Source organism: Macrobrachium nipponense, chromosome 40 (assembly GCF_015104395.2).
Source record: "Macrobrachium nipponense isolate FS-2020 chromosome 40, ASM1510439v2, whole genome shotgun sequence".
NCBI lineage: Eukaryota > Metazoa > Arthropoda > Malacostraca > Decapoda > Palaemonidae > Macrobrachium > Macrobrachium nipponense.
Window position 1 is genome coordinate 45,287,436 of NC_061101.1, and position 23,426 is coordinate 45,310,861.

The 23,426-nt window shown below is 40.6% G+C and overlaps 1 protein-coding gene across 1 annotated transcript in view; it reads right to left on the bottom strand.

Annotated features, from left to right (window-relative positions):
* LOC135212132 (uncharacterized) overlaps positions 1-23,426 on the bottom strand; it is a 128,149-nt gene that overhangs the window by 101,704 nt on the left and 3,019 nt on the right. The window contains exons 2-3 of the mRNA XM_064245537.1: positions 9,560-9,640; positions 7,389-7,511 (exon numbers count right to left, since the gene is read on the bottom strand). Of these exons, the coding sequence (XP_064101607.1) occupies positions 7,389-7,511; positions 9,560-9,640 (204 nt within the window). The remainder of the gene's footprint in view (positions 1-7,388; positions 7,512-9,559; positions 9,641-23,426) is intronic.

The following is a 23,426-nucleotide window of genomic DNA, read 5'->3' on the forward strand; positions in this document are numbered from 1 at the left end:
CTATTACGTACTCACTTGGGCCTCTTTCCTTGAGAGGGAGTGAGGTAAGGGAAATATCAAAATTATGTAAATCATATGGGTAATCACCAATGATCTATGTTGATAAAGATGATGACGATTTTGCAGTGCAATCAGATGAATAATAAAGATAATGCTACCAGCAGATGCAGCAAAACATCTCTTCCCTTCTTCACAACACATGTTAATATATTTCACGTAATAACCTTCATCTGACATTTAAGCTTCTTTCCCATAAGAGTAAAAGAATCAGGGCTTTTGGAAGCCACATAATTAACTCGTTTATATGGGTACAATTTAAAGAACGCGGCGAACACGACTTCAATAACATAAACAAAACATTGGTAGGCCAGTGTTGCCAAATGGGAATGGCAATTTCTTGCTAGATTTTGCTCCATAAAGTGGTAAAAAATTCACATCATACACAACAATGCCACCCAGCCAATTTCAACCGATTGCTCTCTTTTTCGATTCAAACATGTTTCTGACATACACAGTGTACTTGTACATTATGTTGCAGGATTCCTAATAATTTTCGAAACCTATTCTGTTCAATTCCTGAAAATGGTTTTGAAAGATTTTGTTCTTTTTTCTTACATGATATATCAAACATAGTAGAAAAAAAGAAATACATATTCAACTTAACATTACAAAGATTTGATGTCAAAATACTTATGCTACATGTATTTGAAAACAAATGCAAGTTTTCCTGCCAGATGCTAGATTGAAAATTTTCTTGCTAATTACCTCCAGAAAATGAAAGCTAGCATTAAAAATGCAAAATTAGTAACACATGACTCAACAGATCCGTGCATCATACTACTATACTCTGTTTTTTTCCATCTGTCCATCCGCCTGTGGTGGTCGCACATGGTAACACTGCATCCCGGGCTTTAAATAGTTAAGCTATGTGTAAGTTTTAGGAAAATAAAACGATATCTTGGTGTACATTTGCAACTGAAATGCCATAACATGTCAAGTAAATGTAGTGGAACACAAAAAGTTTTGTCTTACAAAAAGAGCTCTAGCATCAAAACTATTACACTCACAGTTTTCAAATATTTTTCATCGTATTCTACAACTCTTTAGCTATACATTGATAAATATAACTTTATTTCTAAGCTCTTAGAAACATATGAAAACCAGAAAAGAAACACACTTACTAGAAGTCCTATTTTTACTTAGTAAGTGAGCAAAATTTACGCATAAGATTTTTTAGATGGCTGTAACTTCCACATTTTTTATACTACAGTGGTACCTCGAGATACAAAAGGCTCAACTTACGAAAAACTCGAGATACGAAAGCAAATACGAAAAATTTTACGGCTCTACATACGAAAATTGTTCAAGATACAAAAGGTTGTTGCTGTAAAGTCCAAGATTCGCCCGGACCACCAATAACAGTTTTGAAACTCATGCGCCCCCAACTGAGTAGACTCACCACCATCCTCCCGCTCTCCCATTGGTTCCTGATGCTAGTCACCACCATGAGATCCTTCTCTCCTATTGGTCAGCATCCCTCCCATCATGCATCTACGTGGCGGCGTGCTTCTTCGGCCACTGCACGGCATCATCTGTAATCGTACGCACAAGCGGTATTCGTTTCGTTCTAACTTTATTTGTTTTATCATGTAAATCGTTAGTGATTTCATTGTAGTATACTTTATCGTGTTGTGTGAGAACTTTACTACATACATATACGTACTACATAACATAATTACGTACAGCATATACATAGTCATGGGTCCCAAGAAAGTTGAAATTCACAGAAAGAAGAGGATGCTTTCTTTGGAGACGAAGATGGAGATAATTAAAAAGTATGACGCTGGTATGCGATTGAGTGTGATCGCCATGAAATACGGCCGAAATCCGTCGACAATAGGCACCATCCTTAAGCAGAAGGACGTCACCAAAGCAGCTACACCTTCCAAGGGCGTCACTATTTTGTCCAGTAAGAGGACCCACGTGCACAATGAAATGGAAAGGCTTCTTCTTGTCTGGATAAAAGACAAAGAAATCGCTGGCGATACGATAATGGAGACGGCAATCTGCCACAAGGCCAGCGCTATTTTTGGCGATTTGATTGCCCAGGCCGAAGACGACGGAGGAGAAGGGACATCAACGCCAACCCCAGACTTCAAGGCTTCGCATGGGTGGTTCAAGAAATTCCGTAAACGGACTGGCATCCATCCGGTGGAACGGCATGGGGAGGCAGCCAGCTCGGACACAAAAGCGGCCAAAGCCTTTAAAATGACGTTCGACGAGATGATGATCAAGGAAGGCTACAGTTCTCAGCAAGTCTTCAACTTTGATGAGACTGGCCTTTTTTGGAAAAAAAAATGCCTCATCGGACGTACATCACGCAGGAAGAGAAGAAGCTACCCGGGCATAAGCCTATGAAAGACAGGCTTACGCTCGCACTTTGTTCCAACGCCAGTGGGGATTGCAAGGTGAAGCCCCTACTTGTCTATCATTCGGAGACTCCTCGAGCCTTCAAGGCCCACAAAATGCTTAGGGAGAAGCTTCCACTGATGTGGAGGGCTAATGCAAAAGCCTGGGTAACGAGGCTTTTGTTCACCAAGTGGGCAAATCTGTGTTTCGGCCTGACAGTGAAGAAATTCTTGGAAGAGAAGCGCCTCCCTCTGAAATGCCTGCTGGTGTTGGACAATGCCCCTGCTCACACTCCTGGCCTGGAGGAAGATATCCTAGTGAAGTATTCCTTCATCAAGGTTCTTTATCTTCCACCTAACACCACCCCTCTCCTCCAGCCCATGCACCAGCAAGTGACATCGAACTTCAAGAAGCTGTATACGAAACATCTTTTCTACAGATGTTTCGACATCACCGATACCACAAACCTCACCTTGCGTGAATTTTGGAAGGGGCATTTCGATATCGTAATATGCATTCGACTCATCGACCAAGCTTGGCAGGAGGTTTCGAGGCGAACCTTGAATTCCTCGTGGAGGAAACTCTGACCTGATGCCGTATCCACCCGAGACTTCGAGGGATTCGACGTGGGCAAAGCTGGTGCTGCAGATTCAGAAACAGTTGACGATCCTGAAACTGTTTCGCAACCAGATCTTGACGAGATCGTTGCACTCGGCAAGTCCATGGGGCTGGTCGTTGACGAGGACGACATCAATGACCTTCTTGAGGAGCACCAAGAGGGAGCTTACGACGGATGAACTGAAGGGAGTTTGGAGCAAATGCAACATAACGTCGTTCAGAAGAGTTCTCTAGCAGTGGCGAGGAGGAGGACGACGACTCTATGACAACGGCAGAATTAAGGATGCTCTAGCTGCTTTTCATAAGGTGCAATCATTCGTAGAAAAGACACACCCCGAAAAGGCTTACACAGGTCGTATGCTTGCACAGTTCGATGACGTTTGCCTGAGTCGTTTCAGGAACATTGTCAAAAGTAGGCAGAAGCAATCTTCCTTGGATAGTTATTTTTTAAAGAGGCCTTTAGTAGGAGTAGTAAGCAAAAAGGAAGAACCAAGTGATGCTAAAAAACAGAAAGTTGAAAATGGTGATGAAGTTGAAATTTTGTAATAAAAAAAAAAAAAAAAAAAAAAAAAAAAAAAAAAATAAAAAAAAAAAAAAAAAAAAAAAAAAAAAAAAAAACGTAAAGTATATAAAAAAGTAAAAAAAAATGTAAAAATAAAAAAAAAAGACAAAAGAAAGTTTTTTTATTTTAAGTTTTTTGTAAAGTTGAGTGTTACAGTTTTGTTAATGTGTTTCGTAAAGTTTAGTTTATGTTTTCCTTACATTTTTTTATGTTTCGTAAAGTTAAGTGTACGTACGTATCTGCCGTTTGTCCTCCTCCTCTGTCGCCACTTTCGGTGATAGCCTCACTCGAAAGGTAAAGCTTCCACATTTTATTACATACGTACATATGTACGTACAGTATTTCTTGTACACCATGTACACTAATACACTTTATTTACAGGTATACGTATTAGCAGTACGTATTGTTAGGTATTGAATGGTCCAAATTGTTGTAGTATTTCATTGTTTATAGGTCAATTTAGCTTTATTATGAAATTTACTGGGGTGTTTTTGGAGGGCTTAGAACGGATTAGCCATTTTACATGTAAAATGCGGTCCAAGATATGAAAAGCTCATGATACGAAGGCCGCCTCGGAACGGATTAATTTCGTATCTCGAGGTACCACTGTATATCAGTCATTGTCACAAACTGCTTGTAATTTACGAAAACTAAGACTATCCCTGAGTATTTATCTAATGAACTTTGAAACAAAGTTGGTGACTTATGTGTTTTTTGGGGGGGGCAAGGAGGGGGTAACATGGCGCGAGGTTGTGGGTGATGGAAAGTTCAAACTACACACAACTTTACCCTTTGGAACCTTTTCCACGACTCCTTACAGCATTTTGAAATAAATGAAATATAGACTCGGCAAAATCAATACACAAATAACAAAGCTTAAAGCGTGAATGTACCAAGATATCACTGGGCGACACAGCAATTTTGAAGTGTAAAATGAACTGATGATTGTGGGAAAGATTGTTGATGTGGGAGGGCTAGGGGCACTCAGCAATCGTGGCAAGGCTCTGTTTACATTCTCCCGAGGGAACCTCGAGGTGGTAATTAGTGAGAGATGCTAATTAGTGATTTATGGCAAATTATTTTTTAACTGTATATATCTGTCGACATTTGGTACGTCCTGTGGCGGTGAAGGGTGAGATTTTTATGGAAGTATGGTACATCCTTTGGCAGTGAAAGGGTTAATACTTAGGGAGAATGATTAAGGTCCTATTTAGTGTTCAAACTCTAGAAGTAAGCATTTATTAGCATTTTTACAGACCGTGCCAAACTTACGCGAACATCTCCCTTGCGCGAGGGGTCTGGAACCTAACCTCTCATAAGTTTGAGGGTATTACTGTACATAAACCAATTGCTGTGCATAGTAACTATGCAACTTTTGTATTCATCTATAAGCAAACAAGGTTATACTGTATATACTCTCGTATCATGCGACTTTTGATTCCCTAATTTTGGAGCTAATTTTAAGGGGGTTGCATCTTACGAGATATAAAATTCGAGTATGTAATAATCATATATTAGTATAATGATAAAATACAAACATAATAGATATGCATCTTTTCCATGGATATTTTAAAAAGTTTTGATTTACTTGACTGCAACCAATAATATTATATGAATTTTCATATTACTATTTGTTTGTACTATAAAATACAAACATAGCAATCAATGTTATATTTTGGAAATCACCAGACGGCGATTGCGAAGTAAGTTTGTTTTGCTGTGTTGAACTCAAATCAGAGCGACTTTCTTGCCTCTAGTTAGCAAAAATGAATCTCAAGATATTCTATTTATAAGAGACAAGGTTATTTTACATTATACAAAGTGTTTTCAAGTGGAAATATCACTTGAAAACGTATTGTTTGTGAACGAAATTTAGTTATTTTTTTTCGTTAGTACAAGGCGCTGAGGGGATGTTTATTGCGTAAACAAAAATCAACATTCTGTTCGATATTTTCACTTTATCTCATCAGAATATACTATGAGCTTTACGTATTTATCTTTTATTGAAGCAAAAACAGTAAAATGTGTTCTTTTCATGCCCAATAGTTTTGATTAAAACATGTTTCTCTCAAATTTTATTTACAATTGAATTTGATAGTACCATACCAAAGTTTGCGTAAGTTTTATCCACGTTGCCAATGCACGATAATAGTCGTTAGCTTATCAACATTCTCTCCTCAACTTCAGCTAAAACTTACAGATTAAATTTAGCAGTATACGCCCTTGCCGATCTTTTATCCATAGCGAGTAAGGCTATAATACTATTATCGTGCATCGGCAACAAAGATATAACTACAGTAAACTTATGCCATCAAACACAACCATAGATAAATTGAGAGAAAATGATTTTAATCAGAACTTCAGGTCTTGAAAGAACACATTTTACGGTTATTTTCACGCCAAAAAAAGAAAGTAACATAACAGTAAAGTTTGTACTACAATGAAATAAAGTGAAAATAGCGACTGGAATCACGTAATATTTTACACAATAAACATGCCCACAACGCAATATGTTAACAATAAAAATACTTTAGTTCATGAGACGTATTAAATTCATATTTCGACTTAAAAACACGCTGTATAATGACAAATTACCTTGTCTCATATAAGTAGAGTATCTAGATATTTTACGCTAATTAGAAGAAAGGCAATTCGCCCCGAAATGAGTTAAATACGAGAAATAAACTCGTATTCGCCATCAGCTGATTTCCAAACAAAACACTGACCGCTTTGTTAGTATTTTATGATACAATAATATGAGAATACATACAATATTATTGGATACTGTAATGTAAAACTTTTTAAAAGAACCAGAAGATGTATATTCATTGTGTATTTATTTTGTAAATATACGTAGCCGTCAGCAGCCTGACATCTCTCGATTAGGTATGCCGATGTCGGTCCGAATCTGATTCCTGTTTCGTGTCCAATTTTTTTTGTTTTCGCTGATATGTCATAGTCAGAATGCATTGAAACTGATATGGGCTTTTATTATTAAATTACTAAATTATATCATATATGTAGTACACAGTATACTGAAGGGCTAACTTGTTAAATGTTATTCAATTTCTCTTTGTACTGAATCATCATACGCCAATGTGCATTGAACCTAGAGAATTAGTTGAAATTAATAATTAGTATGCCATATATGTATAAAGTATGCTGTGTAGTGTAGGCTAGGCTACCCTATATGTAAAGATGATACTGATTACCCTAGTGTAAGCTACGCTAGCATAATATTATTACTGTAAATTAACATGGGCCGACTTACGTCCAAATCGATTTATGACTGGTTGTTCGTAACCAATTGGGATAGTAAGTCGATTACTACCTGTAATGTAAAAATATATCAGTCCTAGTCTCATGAACATCATTTGTAACATAACTATGGTAATTTTTGTTCTATCGTACGATGGTTGAAATGAAAGTGAAAAGGCTGATTTTAACGGATTGGTTGTTCACAGCAAATCAGCTGTTTCTGGCTGTATGCGTTTTCCAAACAAGTACATCATTAATACCGATACTTTTTGCCATCTCTTTTACTTTTTTTTAAACTTAACTAGAAGATGGGATAGATTAAGAGATGGAGGAAAAGGGGTTAGCCTAACTAAAAAATTGAATGGATAAAGAGGAGGAAATGGGGTTAGCCTATTTTGGTCTCCTAACTTTAACTCGCATGATACGTGAGATACGTGATAAAATCATTTTTTGAGGTGAAAATTTGGGGGTTACATTTATATGAGAGATCGCGTGTTATGCGAGTATATGCAGTAAATCTGAAACTATTCATGGACCTTACCTGGTGAAGTGTGGCTTTTAGGGATGTAAGATTTGGACAACATTCCCCAACAACCTGGAGCAGTCGTCTGGGTAGAGCTTGTTCTCCACAATCAATGGTCATAACACTATCATCTAAAACAACCTGAAAGTTTGATAATGAATTAAGAAAGATATAAACTGATAAAGTTATAGTAATCTAATATAAAAAGTTATCTTTTCCATAGCAGTAAGAAATTTACAACAAAGAATACTACCACTTATTCTACAAACAAACCAAACAGCAACATTTTTTAATAGCTTATCAAGTTCATAAACTAGGGTGCTGATATTGATGAATATTTTCCTGAATTATTTCTTTTATGGACTCACTCTCAATTTTTAGAAGGAATTTAACTATATTACACAGTTCAACATAAAATGATGATGAAGGTACACCTAAATGCTAAATGACTTTGATAAATATTAATAGCAAAAGAATTTGTATCAATATATACAGGTACTTAGAGTTCATTAAATGTTCATGTTAAAATCAACAACTTGAAGTCATTTTTAGGGTCTTACGAAGAGTAAAATGACCAAACAAGAATTGAAGCATACACAGTACAGGTATTCCTCATTTAACGACGTACATACTCGTTTTACAACAACTCTGATTTATGAAAATCATCAAGAGAGAAAAAAAACCATAAAATGAAAATAAAAACATTGCCAATGGTGGCCAAGAGAAAGGCTATTTTCAGTGCCAATAACCTAGCCTAGCCTAGGTTTTGAAAACCTTGAAATCTGTGGCTAAAACAATAAATAAGGCTTTAATATAGTACTTTTAAAGAAAAGCTATACAGTTGAACCTCTTAAAGTCGGCATTCTATGGTCTAGGAACTCGACTGGTTGGCTTGATTCAGCCGCCATTAGTTGGTTGCACGGCCGAACGGGTGCCACCACGTTTGTTTCCAACTTCAAGAAAGCAAAAAATATGGCACAGCTCCTTTGTTTTACTGAGAATAATTCTTAGTAACGAAAAGAAAATGTGTTTATTTTTATCAATGAAAAGAAACTGTGTGAAGTCAAATGTTTTTTATATTAACTTGAAAATGAATATATTTTTTTAAATATTCCACTTGAGAAGTCTCTACCAGTCAATCCTTTTAATCAAAACAATGAGACATTTGGCAAGCACAAATTCCTTACTCTTAGTATGCTTGAAAGACTTAGTACATGTAATACAGTTTGATAATTTTTTATACAACTGTGTATTTACATACATATTCGATATGTCATCCATGAGATCAGACGATACCAGAGGGTAAGAAGTGCAAGCGTAAATCTTTATCAATGCTGGAAAATTCTTATCCCATTAGGTTGTTTGTTTGTATGTTTGCATGGTGTTTTTACGTACGTGACTTTCAAATCACGTCGAGAGTGAACTTCTATCACCAGAAATACACATCTCTAACCCCTCAATGGAATGCCTGAGAATCGAACTCGCGGCCACTGAGGTGGCAGGCCAAGACCATACCAATCACGCCACTGAAGCGCTATTAATCGCATTAGCGAATAGTTTAGTGTTTACTTTCCTCAAAAGATGGCCTTGTGCTTTGTTTACGTTTTGACAGCAACATTCAAATGCCCCGTGATCACCAAAATTCATTTATTATTTTTTTCCTCTCACTACCCTCTACAATAAAAACAAATGATGAAGAAACTAATAGCTATAATTATGAAATAGTACCAAATTTAGAATATGAAAGTCACTGATAAATAATGTGCACATGCTGTGAAAAGTTTAGTACTGTATTGACTTGTATCGACTTACTAATAGGCTAACTCGGGAATGTAGGCTAAATGTGTTAAATAAAGTATACTATTTTAAAGAAAATTACATATACATTATGAATTTATAAAATGATGAAGTTAAAATATATGAATAATAAAATGATAAAAAGTTGTCAAAACTCTGCCAAGTAGTAGGCTACGTCGGAAACTAGTTCTGTGTATAATATATGACTGAAAATTAATGCTTAGTTAAAATAAATAGAATTCGCTTAACGATGTGGTCGGTGGAATGAAACCCCTTCGTTAAACGAGGAGTACCTGTATACTTGACTTTTCTTAACCTATAAACATTTCTAAATCCTGCAAAGATGAACACTATGTAGACCTGAGTGGCAATACAAATGAGACTTAACTTACACGGAGTATGTCAAGTTTGGCATTGGCCCATCTGTCAGGTTCTGGACTGGCGAAGAGACGTTTAACCATGCGATCTCGAACCTGCAACAGAATCTACCTTAAAAAACTAACCAAGCATTTGCATTTACAATTATTCCATATATGTTCCATATGAACAAAAGGTAAAAAATCAAAATTATCTTAGATGTTCCATAAATACATAACTTTGTATTTGAATTACAAAACTCAAAAGGTCATATACGTATTACCCAGTGTTCTATAGGTCTCACAAATGAGTGACACCACATGAATGGAAATTATGCAAAAATGTATTCATTAACTTTAATGTAACTTGTAGGAGTTACCCTTCTGTAATTTAACAGATATCCTTTCTCCCTTTGGCTAAGGCAGGTCATCAAATGGACAATTTTTTACCTGCCCTCTGAAGTACCAGATGTCATTGCTCTCCTGTGAGATGTTTTGCAAAGATAGTTGTTTTATAACGTATGTAATACTATGTTTTCATGCAAATTCAATTCCTACCTTGAATGTTAAGCAAGATCAATTCCTACCTTGAATGCTGAGTAAAAAGCAATTTTACTCTTCATGTAATCTTGCTGCTAGGTAGTGAGAAAAAGGGGCTGAAAAACTGGAACTCAGATTATGAAGGATGGGGTTGTATGGAAAAAAAACTATATTTATTGTAATCCCATCAGTCATAATTATCCCAAAATGCTGAGTGCCCAGGATTTTTGCCAGGGTTTTTACGTTCCCGGAGAGTACTTGGGGAATGAGTGTGCCAGAGACCAAGACTCAGTTAACATAAAAGACTACACAGGTGTGGAAAACTCAAGAGTACAAGAAGGAACTTGTACTGGTCAGTTCTAAAAACAGAATACAGTGCCCCCCCCCCCGTATTCACGGGGGATGCGTACCAGGCCCCCCTGCAAATAGCTAGAACCCGCGAATAGTTGGAACCCTTATAAAAATGCTTAAAACAGCCTATTTTGTTGGTTAAAACTCAAGAAAAACCCACTCAAAATTCTTATACCTAGTTTTTTAAATAGTTTTATCACAAAAAGTGCATTTTATGATGAAATGGATAAAAAATACAGGAATTTGTGGCTATTTCTCATATAAAAATTCCGTGAATAGGCAAATTTTCTGCAAATAATGGGGGGATATGTTCCAGAGAGAAATCCGCAAATGCATGAATCCGCGAATCTAGAGAAAGTGAATACAGGGGCCTAGGTCTCTTCCATGGCATGAATGGAAAGACGAAGATGAAGTTAAGACAAAAAAGACAATGTCAACGCTCCAGAATCTGCTCACATAAAAACTTGGTCCTTTGTGACTACTGGTCCCCACCAGTAAGAAACATCTCAAGATCAAAATCAGCAAAAGTAGACTGGAACTGCTGGATGCCTGTACCTTCACTTTTCTTGCCCTTGTTTACGGGACTTTGATCTTGTCTTTACTGTTTAGGATTTTTGTAGTTTTTATTGTGATAATTAAGTAGAACTTGTGCAATTTCATTTGCAGGAATTTTTAGTTATGCTGTTTTTACCATGACTCAGTGTACTTGGATGTGGGGAGTGGTGCTTGTTTGCAGCTCTTTCATACATACTTTACATCCTCACTGGATAGTATCTGCATCTAAGATCTTGCTACCTCAGGAGCCTGCTGCTTATGCACCCTCAACCAATGGCCAGGTCTTGGAAGAAGTTGACAGATAATATGGCACTGCTGAAGAAGCTGGCTCCTTATAGTTACATCAAAATTTGTCCCATCCAACTACAGTTGGCTTTCTCCTATGGAGGTCAATGCACTGCTACGGTCACCGTTGCAAGCCCTTTGCCTGGTGTGACAAATAGGTTTTTCATCCAATCACAGCCTCTGTTCTCCTTCTAGCCTACTTCTTCATAAAATTATAGAACTGTAATCTCTCTCTATCTCTCAGGCTTCCTTCAGCATGGGTTATGCTAAGCAAATGTTAAGAACTTTTCAGACTAGTATAATTATTTTCTCCAGCTGACTGCATATTATTACACCTAATAAACTTTAACCACATAACTGAGCCACTTCATTAAACTCTCACAGGGCTGACCCGAAAGATTTGTCTTTATCAATGAAAAAGTTGCAATTGTACTAAATTACAGCTCTCAAAATTTTATAACTGGGTTCACAGAAAATGATGGCGATTCTGACAAAATTTTATGAACAGATGATGGAGATTCAATGATATTTTGAATGATATTTTGGACATTCATACAAAAAAATGGTGCACTGTTAGGTATGCTACAGACTGTACAGAGAGGGATTGGATCAAATACGCTATTCCTCAAATATCCATGGGTCAAACAAGTGACAAATTCTAGGACAGGTCAAATTTTCTTTTGTGTCTGTCCTATTGGAATGGAATATAGAATTTAGGCAAAAGGCCAAGCGCTAGGACCTATGAAGTCATTTAGCGCTGAAACGGAAATTGGGAGAACCAGAAAGATTTGAAAAGTGTAACAGGAGCAAAACCTTGCAGTTACACTCTGAAACATATGTTACGAGAGGTTGGACAGCAAGATGGTAGCAAGAGAATATGAACATTCTTTGAATTTGTTACCATCACATTGATGATAATGGGTTTTAGAGGTGGTCTATACTAATCACTGATAGGAATATCTACATGTATTCTTGTCATAGTAATTGAAGCTTTGGCTGCTTTACTGACTTCATTTCCTTTCATGCCAACATGGACAGTAATCCCACACATGGCACAGACCACCATTAATCCTCCAAGTTGGAACTTGATCTTGGAACTGCCTCCCTCAATAGATTACCTAAGGAACCCTAGTTGTTGCCTCCTTGTTGGATATGACCCTCAAGACAGTGTTCTTGAATCCATTTGCCTCCTCTTACTAAAGCTGCTTTTATCTGTCTTGACATTCACTGCCACGACACAGTCTTCTGTCTTGACATTCATTGCCAAAGTAGTCTTCAAATAAATGTAAATTATTCTTAGACTTTCTTGCTATGCCTTGCCTTACTCTTCTCCAAAGGAGGGTATCTTTTCTCCTATCTTCTACTTGTCTGTTCTTTCACACATCTCCAGAATCAATCTTCCTGTTTAAAACATTCTCTCTTTTACTGACTTTGGCAGGTTACATTACAAACTTATTTGGAGGTCTCACAAGAGGGAACCTCATAAATCAAAATCAATTTTCATCAGTTCAAGGTCTCTCCTCTTCCTTGGCAATCAAGTGCAACCTGAAGCTCTTTCTAATCCTTTGGGAGGGCATTTAACATTGTCAAAATATTCACTAGATTCTACTTACATAATATTACAAATAAATACTTTGAGGTTAACTTGTTAGCACTGACTGTCGCAGAGTACCAAGTTTTACCAATTGGGAGTGGAATATGTTAGGTTATTCAAGATCAAATTCAAGATCATAGTTCTAACACACCTGAAGGCTTTTGCCTTATATTCTTGCTAAATACATTCAGTTACATTACCTACTGAGCTATGACAGCATTAAATTTTATCAGTAACCACTGCCTTACAATAGTTTAAACCTGTAGGTGGCTGCTAGACATTTAATTCAGCTTATATCCAGTCCTTCAGTTCACGTTTCAAACATGACAATTTTTAAAAGTAAATTGTACTTTTCCTAACTATACAAATCTTTGGGCCTTTACATTAGGAATTACTTCCGGCAAAGCTGGAAAAAAGCCGCTTAACTCTTGAACAAGGTGGTTACAGTAACTACCGTCCAGTAGGCAGGGATACCCACCTACCCAGATGTAAGCACTCCAGTTTGCCGTTCAGCCCAGGTTTCAGATTGAGGGGTAGCATGAGGTGGGCCTAATGTGTAAAGGACCTTAGGTTTATATACAGGCAGTGCCTGGTTATTGGCGGACTTGGTTATTGGCGATCCGGTTTTATGGGACTTGTCTAGCACTATAAAATCAGCGATTTATGGAGCCATAATGGGCTGAGTTCCGGTTATCGGTGCCATAAGGCATCAATAACAGTTATGGTGCCATAACATACCCAACAGAGGTGCCACAAGGTGCTTATGGCGCATCATAAGTAGCCGAGTTTCGGTTTAAGGCGATTTTTGCTTATTGGCACATCCCTGGGGAACGGAACCCCCCCAATAACCAGGGACTGCCTGTAGTTAGGAAAAATCACAATTTTTGGAAGTAAATTGTATTTTTCCCAACTATACAAACCTGAGGTCCTTTACATAAGGAATTACTATTCAGCGCCAGCTGGACCGGTTGTAAAATTTACTAACAAGGTAGTTCAGCAGTAACTGCTTGTCCGATGGTCAGGAGTCCCGCCCGACTGGTGGTAAACATATCACTTTGCTTTAGGCCCAGGAACAGAGTGAGAGGTGGCATGAAGTGGGACTATATGTAAAGGACCTCAGGTTTGTATAGTTAGGAAAAATACAATTTACTTCCAAAAATTATGATTTGTTCTGACACAATACAAACCCTCGGTCCTTTACATAAGGAAGACACACTTATTGGTGGGTGGAATCTGAGTCTTGTGAACAGACTGATGTTTGCTCAACCTGGGTTCCCTCCCTGATCGTAAGAGCAAAGGGGGGGAACCTAGCCTCTGATCGGAGTGTGCACTGCAAGATCAGTGGTCAGACCTCTGGACCAATTCATAAGAGGGAGGCAAGCATACCTCTTATGAATAGCAAGCAAGAACTAGGTACTATGTAAGAGACAAATATAAGGTCTTGGGTTTGTCTCTCACTGGTTTCCGCTTCCCCCCTTGTTAGGGAAGGGACGGATAAACGCTCCTATCCCTAATGAAAGGGATAGAATGGAGCTTGGTTACGTAGCTTACCTGCATCGCCGTCCTGTCCAGTGTGGTGACGACCACTACCCTCTGCCCGCAGGGAGAGGGAAGAAAAAGAGAAGGAAGAGAAGCCAGTCACACTCTCATTCACTCTCCATTCATGCAGTCTCACAACGCCAACCACAGAAGACGCACCACTTTCCCTGGTATACTGCTGCAGAGGACTGTCTGAGGTATCCAGCCATCTCTGTTGCTGCTCAGCGATAAAAACCTCTCGCTCACAAGTACTGCCTGGTGGTACCATGCTACATGCGGTTGACACAGCAGGTTGTGCCAAGGGGGAATCTCTCGCAGTGCCTCCAAGAGAAGAGCCAGCAAGTCCGGATACCAAATGGCTTGAGGGAATTTGGGTGCCACTAGGATCATCCAAAGATTGCTGGTGACCAGCACCCTGCTGATCACCTTGCGAATTAGGCAGAATGGGGGAAAGGCGTAGACTACGAGGTTGTCCCATGGGTGTTGGAATGGATCCTCTGCAGCTGCCCATGGGTCTGGCACAAATGAGAAGAAAACCTGAAGTTTTCTGTCGTGTTGGGTGGCGAACAGATCCACTACTGGACGCCCCCAAAGGTCGAAGAGCCTTTCTGCCACGTCTGAGTGAAGAGACCACTCAGTCCCACACTTGATTCTGGCAGCTGAGCTTGTCTGCCACTACAATCCTCTTGCCTGGAATGTACCTGGCTGACAGCTCTACCGAGTGAGCCACGGCCAACTCGTGCACCTGCATCGTCAACTGGTGCAACAGGAGGGACACTAGGCCCCCCTGTTTGTTGACGTATGCCACTACCATGGTGTTGTCGCTCATCAATATCACTGAGTGTCCCATCAGTCGTTCCCAGAACTCTTGGAGCACCAGAAAAGCAGCCTTGAGTTCCAGGAATTGATGTGAAGGTGCCTGTTGTGATGGTTCCACACTCCTGCAACCAGCAAATCTTCCAGGTGTGCATCACAACCCTATCAAGAGGTTCCTGTCATCTAGTCCTATCAAGAGGTTCCTGTCATCTAGTCACCAGGCCAGGTTCTCCCTTACTTCCTCCGTGAGAGGAACCAGGAAGGATTGTGGATCTCGTGCCTGTGACCAGCACTCCTTTAGTCTCCATTGAAGAGACCGCAAGTGAAGCCCGTGAGGGACTAACTTCTCTAGTGATGACAGGTGACCAATCACAACTTGCCACTGCTGAGCTGACTGTTCCTGTCGTGACAGGTACCATCTGGCTGCCTCTCTGAATCTGCTGATCAGCGAGTCTGAGGAGAAGACGCGTGCTGCTACCGTATCGATCAGCATGCTCAGGTACTTTATCCTCTGCTTGGGTTCGAGATCTGACTTCTCAACATTTACCATGATCCCTAGATTGCAGCATAAGTCGAGGAGTCAATCTCTGTCCTGTAGCAACTGCAAGCAGGAGCTCGCCAGGACCAGCCAATCGTCGAGATACCTCATCAGACGTATCCCGACCGAATGGGCCCAAGCCGACACCAGAGTGAACACTTGCATGAACACCTGTGGGGCGGTTGAAGGACCGAAACAAAGTGCCCTGAATTGATACACCGTCCCATTGAGGATAAAGCGGAAGTACTTCCTGGAGGACTGGTGGATGGGTATTTGAAAATACGCATCCTTCAGGTCCACTGAAAGCAAGAAATTGTTCTCCCTGATAGAGTCGAGCACTGAGCATGCCGTTTCCATCGTGAACCGAGTCTGGTGAACGGAACGGTTCAAGGGAGAGAGATCTACCACTGGTCTCCAGCCCCCTGTAGACTTCTCCACCAGGAAAAGTCGGTTGTAGAAACCCAGTGACTCATCTAGCACGATCTCCACAGTTCCTTTGCTCAGCATTGTCTTTACTTCTTGTGTCAGTGCTATTCTGATGATAGACCGGGTGTGAGGTGAGGGGTGGCTTCGACTCGAAGGGCAGTAGGTATCCCTCCCAAAGGACATACACTACCCAAGTCTCAGCACTGTAGTGCTGCCAAGTTGCCAGGAACCCCCCCCCCCCCACTTCCAGCAGCAGTTGAGGGGAAACACCATCCCTAGCGTTTCCCTCTCTTCCCCTTCCGCTTAACCCCCTTACCACGAGAGAAGAAGGCTTGAGAGGAGGGCTGATGCTCACTTCTCAAAGCGAAAGAGGAGGGGTGGGTCTTTCCTCACGCTACCCTCGAAGGTGCTGACATCTTGGGAGCGGAGGAAGTGCTAGCTAAGCTCCGAGGCTTAGCCGCAGTTGACAAGACTGCCCAGAAATCTTCATAACTGCCTGTGTACTAAGCGGTCACTGTCCTCAGCTCTCCGCTTTTCCATCGCAGCGTCCACCACCTCTCTGGGGAAGAGAGAGGAAGAACCCAGCAACGGTCTGTTGCCGAGGTAGGAGATGGCCCTACTTCCAGACTGGCAGTCTCCCGAACGTCGAGTCCTCCCCAGGAATGATAGCTCCCGAGGAGACTGCAACTCTGGATACCGTGAGGGACCACAGATCCAGCCAGGAGATGGCCTAGAAAGGTGCCATGGCAGTGGATTCCAAGGCTGATGCCTCTTGCTGCGAGAACCAGAGGTTCTCAGACAGCAGGTGATGAAGAGGCACTCCCGGAGTTAGACGAGCCAGCTCCGGGTCAACCTGCTTGGTCGGCAACGGGTCTACCAAAGGCACGTAGAAGTGCCGCTGACGAGGCAGAGGAGGGGGAAGCAGCTTGTCCAACCTGTTGACCCTGAGTGAGACCTCTTGTCCGGAGACAAGGGTGTTCACTTGGTCCAACACACCATCGGCCAAGGAAGACCAGGATAGTCCCACCGTCGCTCTGGGTTCCTTCTTAAGACCCAAGAACGACTCCAACCTCGATGGAGGGTCAGAGGGAGCAACCACCGATCCTTCCCCGAGGTCGTTGTGCTGACGAATCAGCGCAATGACATCTGCAAAGGATCTCTGTATCTCGGGAGTGATCGCATCCTGAGATCGACCACCAGATCCATCCAGGCCGATCACTTCCCCTGACACTCTTCCTTCAGGAAGAAGAACCTCACCAGACCCCTCGTGGTCTCCTCCAACCACTTGAGCGTACAATCTGCTCGGTCCTAGGACCGAACCAGGCTCGTAGGGTCTTTTGGCAGGACCGTGGGGAGCTCACTCCTCACGGTCACTCCTGTTCGCCTCGCTCCTCCCGGCGTAGCCCAAGGAGGTTGAAGGGACAGGTGAGGAAGACCTGACGCTCCTACCCTGCCTACCAGCAGAGGCGGCAGGCTGGGAGGACTGCCGGCGATCACCACAGGGCTACAGGTCTGGACCAGCGGTCTCCCTGCGGAGAAACGCTAGACTGAGGACAGTAGTGTCGGTCTCGTGTGTCAGGGGAGCTGCTACCAGTCCTACGAGCTATCCAGTTCTGGTGGGAGCGATGGTTGGGTGACTGGTAGCGTCCGGTAACGTGGTGAGAGCGGGCACCGTCCTCATGACACGCCACGCTAGACCTGGTGACTGGGGGAACCTCTTCCCAGCCTCGACACATGAACGGTTCTGGTGGGACCGTCATGTCAACCCTGGGAACCAGACGATCGCTGCGTGAGCAATCGCCGGTCTGGCGAGTCACCTGAGCAACTCTTACCATCCTTCCGCTCCGTGCCTGGATCCTGATGGTGAGTGTACTCAGTCGTCTGGTTCCTGGCTGCACAATCACCGGTACGTGACCATACACTCGGTGACGCTTGTGAGCGAGTGGCCAAGACGGTTCTCGGTCCATAGGTGGAACTTCTGGAGCTGGGAGCGGAGGTACCAGCGGTAGCTAGTACCTTTATGGTCCCGTATTCTTCTTCCCTGAGGAAGGAGAGACGGGCCCCATTCCCGGAAGAACGGGAGAACCAGCGGAAGACCCACCTGTCCTGCCAGAGAAAGACAGACCCTTACAAGTCTCTGTGAGAGACTTAGGGAGGGGCGAGGCCACCTTCTTCTTCCTCAGCTGGGGGGCCTTGGAAGTCGAAGAGGAAGAGGCGGCGGAAGACGACAACAAAGATGAAGACGAAGAAGACGATGACACCTTCCTCTTCTTCTTGGACTTCTTCTTCGCCAACATCCTCAGGACAGCACACAGGTCTCCCATCCAGGCTGGAGCTGGGGTGGTTGCAGTGGCAATGGGGCCCAACTCCACCTGACCGGAAGGACCTGGGGGGGCGGCAGCACTTCCACAGGCAGGAACAGGGGCAGCAGGTACAGCAACGGCAACAGGAGGGCGATCCAAGGGTGAGCTCTTTGGGCACTCGAAGTCAGGGGGCGGAGCGAGGACAGCAAAACCAGGTGGAGGAGGAACCAGCTCCCTCCCGGGCACATACGGCAAAGGAGCTTGTATCGCAGCCGAGGGGGTGACAGTGGTCACATGCCGAGTATACACCAGGTGCGGTGAGGCAGCATAACCCGGTGTCGAGACGGTCGTAGTCATCCTTGTCTCCACCCCGTCACCCCATGAGTGACCGGGGCTGCAGCAAGATGATGGATGAGCCCCTGAATACTCGGAGTGCCCAGAAGGTTCAGTGAGAGTCACACCTTCTGAAGGTCCCCACCCGCAGAGGCAGACACACCTGAGGAAGCAACAGTCGTGTTAAGGTGGGAGGGGGGTTCCTGTTCGCTCAAAGGGGGAAGGGTCCCACCCTGAGTGGACAGAAGACCCCGAGTACAACTCCAGGTCGGGGTGTCACCCTCCCTCCTCTGCGCTCAACAAATCGAGTGAAGAGGCGGAGCGGGACACGTCCCCTGAAGGGGAGAGAGCCATACGCAGGAGCTGACAAGGAGGGAGAAAAGAAGGTGACGTATCAGTCACCAGAGGTGTCTAGGGAGAGCTTTCCGACAACACCTTGGCGGCCCTACGCGGCTTATTCCTCTTCTCATAAAGCTCCCACTGCTCCTCCGACCAAGCGAAACAAATATCACAAGTCAAGGACCAAGAGCATTCATGCCCTCAGCACTTAGTACACAAAGGATGAGGGTCCACGGCATCGCTGGACCTGAAAGTCCCACACTTACGGCCTCCAGGGCACACTCTCTGGTTGGATGGGGGGCGAGAGGGCTTCTCTGATTCATGGGACTGCATATTCAATCCAGCGATGCAGTGCCACAAATAATAAAAAAAATAATAATAAGAGTACCTAAAGTCCCTTCACACTAATATTAAGAAACAGGATGAAAAGCAAGCAAGCTTGATAACAATCTCACGACAGAGGCGGGCAGAGATGCGAGCACACATCTTCACCCGACGGCGGTCGAAAGCTAAGTGGTATGTTTTTACCTCCAGTCGGACGGGGCTCCCGACCATCAGACAAGCAGTTACTGCCGAACTAGTACCTTGTTAGTAAATCTTACGACCGGTCCAGCTGGCCCTGTATAGTAATTTCTTATGTAAAGGACCGATGGTTTGTGTAATGTGTCAGAACAAATTATATTTATGCAGTATAGTACTATAGAAGTTACTGTACAGTAGTACTGTACAGTACATTATAGTATTATAAATACTGTAAATTGAAAAAAAGCCTAGCTTTAATCCTTTGGGTGTCAATAGTATGTAAAGATATAATAAGGTTTTACACAGTGTACAGATAGCTGTAGTGTTCAAGTTACTACAATTCGTTTTACGATAATCCAATTTTATGAGAGATCAAATTGCAATAGCCTCACTTTATCCCATCTTCTAGTTACATAAGTTCAAAAACAGCAAAAGAGAATGATGAAATTATGGTTTTAATGTTATACTCGTTGCGTAAACATGTACAGCCGAACGAGAAACAACTTTTTTTCTAGGTACAACCGAATTGGATAACAACATCTGTTTGGCTTGTATTTCAATCATCATACTATGGTACACTATTGTCATAGTTGTTATAAATGACGTTATGTAGAACAGGACTGAGATATCTTAATGTAATAACTTTATTAGCTATAGATCAAAGATCAATATAGATCAAAGATCAAATGGAAACATACTGTTAAATTTAAACTTAGTATTAGCTGAAGCTGAGAGAACTGTTCAAGCTGCTAATGACCATTATCGTGCATCGGCAACAAGGATAAAACTCCAGTAAATGTATGCCATCAAACACAATCGTAGATAAAATTGAGATAAAATCATTTTAATCAAAACTAATGTGCTTGAAAGAACACATTTTACTGTTAGTTTTATGCCGATAAAAGATAAATAACATAAAGTTCGTTTTACAATGATAAGAAGAAAAATTGCGAACAGAATCACATAATTTTTTTACTCAATAATCATGCTGCCAACATAATCTGTTAACAAAAAAAAATTACTTCACAATCACAACGAGACATATTCAAGTCATATTTCCACCTAAAGACACGTCATATAAGGCTAATAACCTTGTCTCTTATAAGTCAAGTATCTAGATATTCGTTCGTGCTAACTAGAAGCAAGAAAATTCACTCAGAATTGCGTTAAATATGGCGAAACAAACTCGTATTCATCATCGGCTGATTTCCAAACCAAAACATTGGCTGCTCCACGGAATACTGACTTAAATTTACCGTAGTATTTTATAATACAATATTATTGGATACAGTTGAGTAATGTAAAACTTGTTGCAAAATCGAATGTATATGCGAATTTTCTTTTAAAATCAATTTATGCAACAATTCTAAATATATAATGTTATAAAAACGTGATTGATTCAATTATATAAATTAAAATTTTATTATTAGGGCACGATTGAACAACCTATTGTCTTCATCATGTGAAGGGCTGTTACAAAGACTTTAAATGGACATGCATACAGTGGTCCCCCCGTATTCGCGTTCTCCGGATTCACGGACTCACACATTCGCGATTTTTCTTTGGAACCTATCTAGAAATTATTCGCGGACTGACTACGGACCCACAAAATCGTGGATTTTTTCCGACGAAAGATAAATACATTTTTATGATACAAAAATGATTTACTAAGTTTTCAAATATTAATTTTGATTAATACTGTATTAGTAAGTTTAATAAGTTTAAATGATATCATCAATAAAAATGAATAATTCTCTCTCTCTCTCTCGTCTCTCTCTCTCTCCTCTTTTACTGAATGAAATAATTTTTATGGTACTAGTATGTAAAATGTTTATTGTTATAAGTCAGTTATTTAATAATAATAACATATAATGGATAATAATAAATAATAATATAATAATAATAATAATAATATAAAACTGTAATTACAAAATTCATAATGGTAGTTATTTTAAAGAGATGAAAATTACCTTTCCATTTCATCTTTCTTACTGAGATGAGAGAATTTTTTTATGGTAAATGCACGTGTTTATTTTATTTCAAATAATAATAATAATAATAATAGAAGTAGTAATAATACGATAACTAATTTCAAATGAAAATTCTTCCCTTCGTCTTTTTCTCTGTATCAATTTCCCTACCTCATAACTCCAGTAACGCTCGGAGCAGGGAAAGTAACATGCCATACAATGGTCAACGAATTTAATGGTTTTATAGTAATCTCTCTCTCTCTCTCTCTCTCTCTCTCTTACGAGATGAGATCATTTTCATGGACATGTATTTAATAAGTTTATCATTAATATTTTCCAATAATAATACGTACTATAACTGTAAGTACAAAATTCATATCTGAGTATTTTAAATACAATAATCATTACATTTCTCTCTTTTAAATACTGTAAGGATAACTCTCTCTCCACAAGATACTTGTCATACATTTGGTGTTTCTATTTCTTCCTTTTACTCTCTCGTCCCAGCAAAAGAATTGATAGACAGACAAACATAATTGCACAGTCCCCTCTTTCTCTCTTCTCTGGAGAAATATATGTATTTATGGGAGGGGGAAAGAAAAAAGTTGCCTACAGACGTTAATTTCAATCTTTTGAAACCGTAAGGAGTTATTCTCTCTCTCTCTCTCTCTCTCTCTCTCTCTCTCTCTCTCTCTCTCTCTCTCTCTCTCTCTCTCTCTCTCTCTCTCTCTCTGTGTGCTATTGGCTGTTTATATATTTCTAATGGTAAAATTTTTAAGATGACTTTAAAATGATATTAATAATACCAATTCAATGGTATATTTGATAGGATAATACTTTAAGTAGACATTTGGTATTTGTGATTTCACATACACTTGCTTCCTTTGTAAAAAGAAAATGGATGTCTTAAATAGTAACAGTATGAAAGAAAACGTGCATGACTGAATACTTATGGGGGGACTGAATTATTTTCACATACGTAACCAAGTCATGCAGTACGTACATAGTATGTATTTATGTATAACCATAAAATGTAAGATTTACTTTAAAACAGTATTAATAATATTTCAAAGATTAATATGAACCATAATAGGATATTTTATGTATATTTGATGAAGGATGGTCTTTTTAGGGATACTTTGGTGTTTGCATGTTCAGGATAGGAGTTTATTGATCATTTTTAGGGGGGGGAAGGGGGGGTTCCAAACATCGCGGATTCTATCTATTCAGGGGGGGGGGTCTGGTACGCATCCCCCGCGAATACGGGGGGACCACTGCACTGCCACTGTATCATATTTATGTAAAAAAATAAAAAATACCCTATAATACACTTTTCATACACATTTAAAACATAATAGCATGAAAACTTATAACAAAAAGCTAAAGTTTCATTAACAAAATGAGCTATAATTAGCTCCCAAAGTAATAAAATATAACCACTTGAAGTCTTTGTAAATGCATTTTTCGGAACAGCAGCGGACAAGAATGAACATGAAAAAATATTCTCTGATAACCTGGAGGGCAGTTACAAAAGCTGCCTTAATTTGTATCATACTACTGTACAAAAATAAAAATACCCTATACGTAATATATTTTCATACACATTTTAAACATAAAAGCATGAACATTTATGAAATCAACAAATTGATTGCTAAATTTGCACTTTTCTTAACTCGATATTTTCGGAAGAGCGGCAGGCAGCGGCTCACAAGAACAAGCATGAAAAAACATCCTCTTTGAAAATTTGAGGGCTGTTTCAAAAGCTGCCTTTGTATTATATTTATGTGCAGAA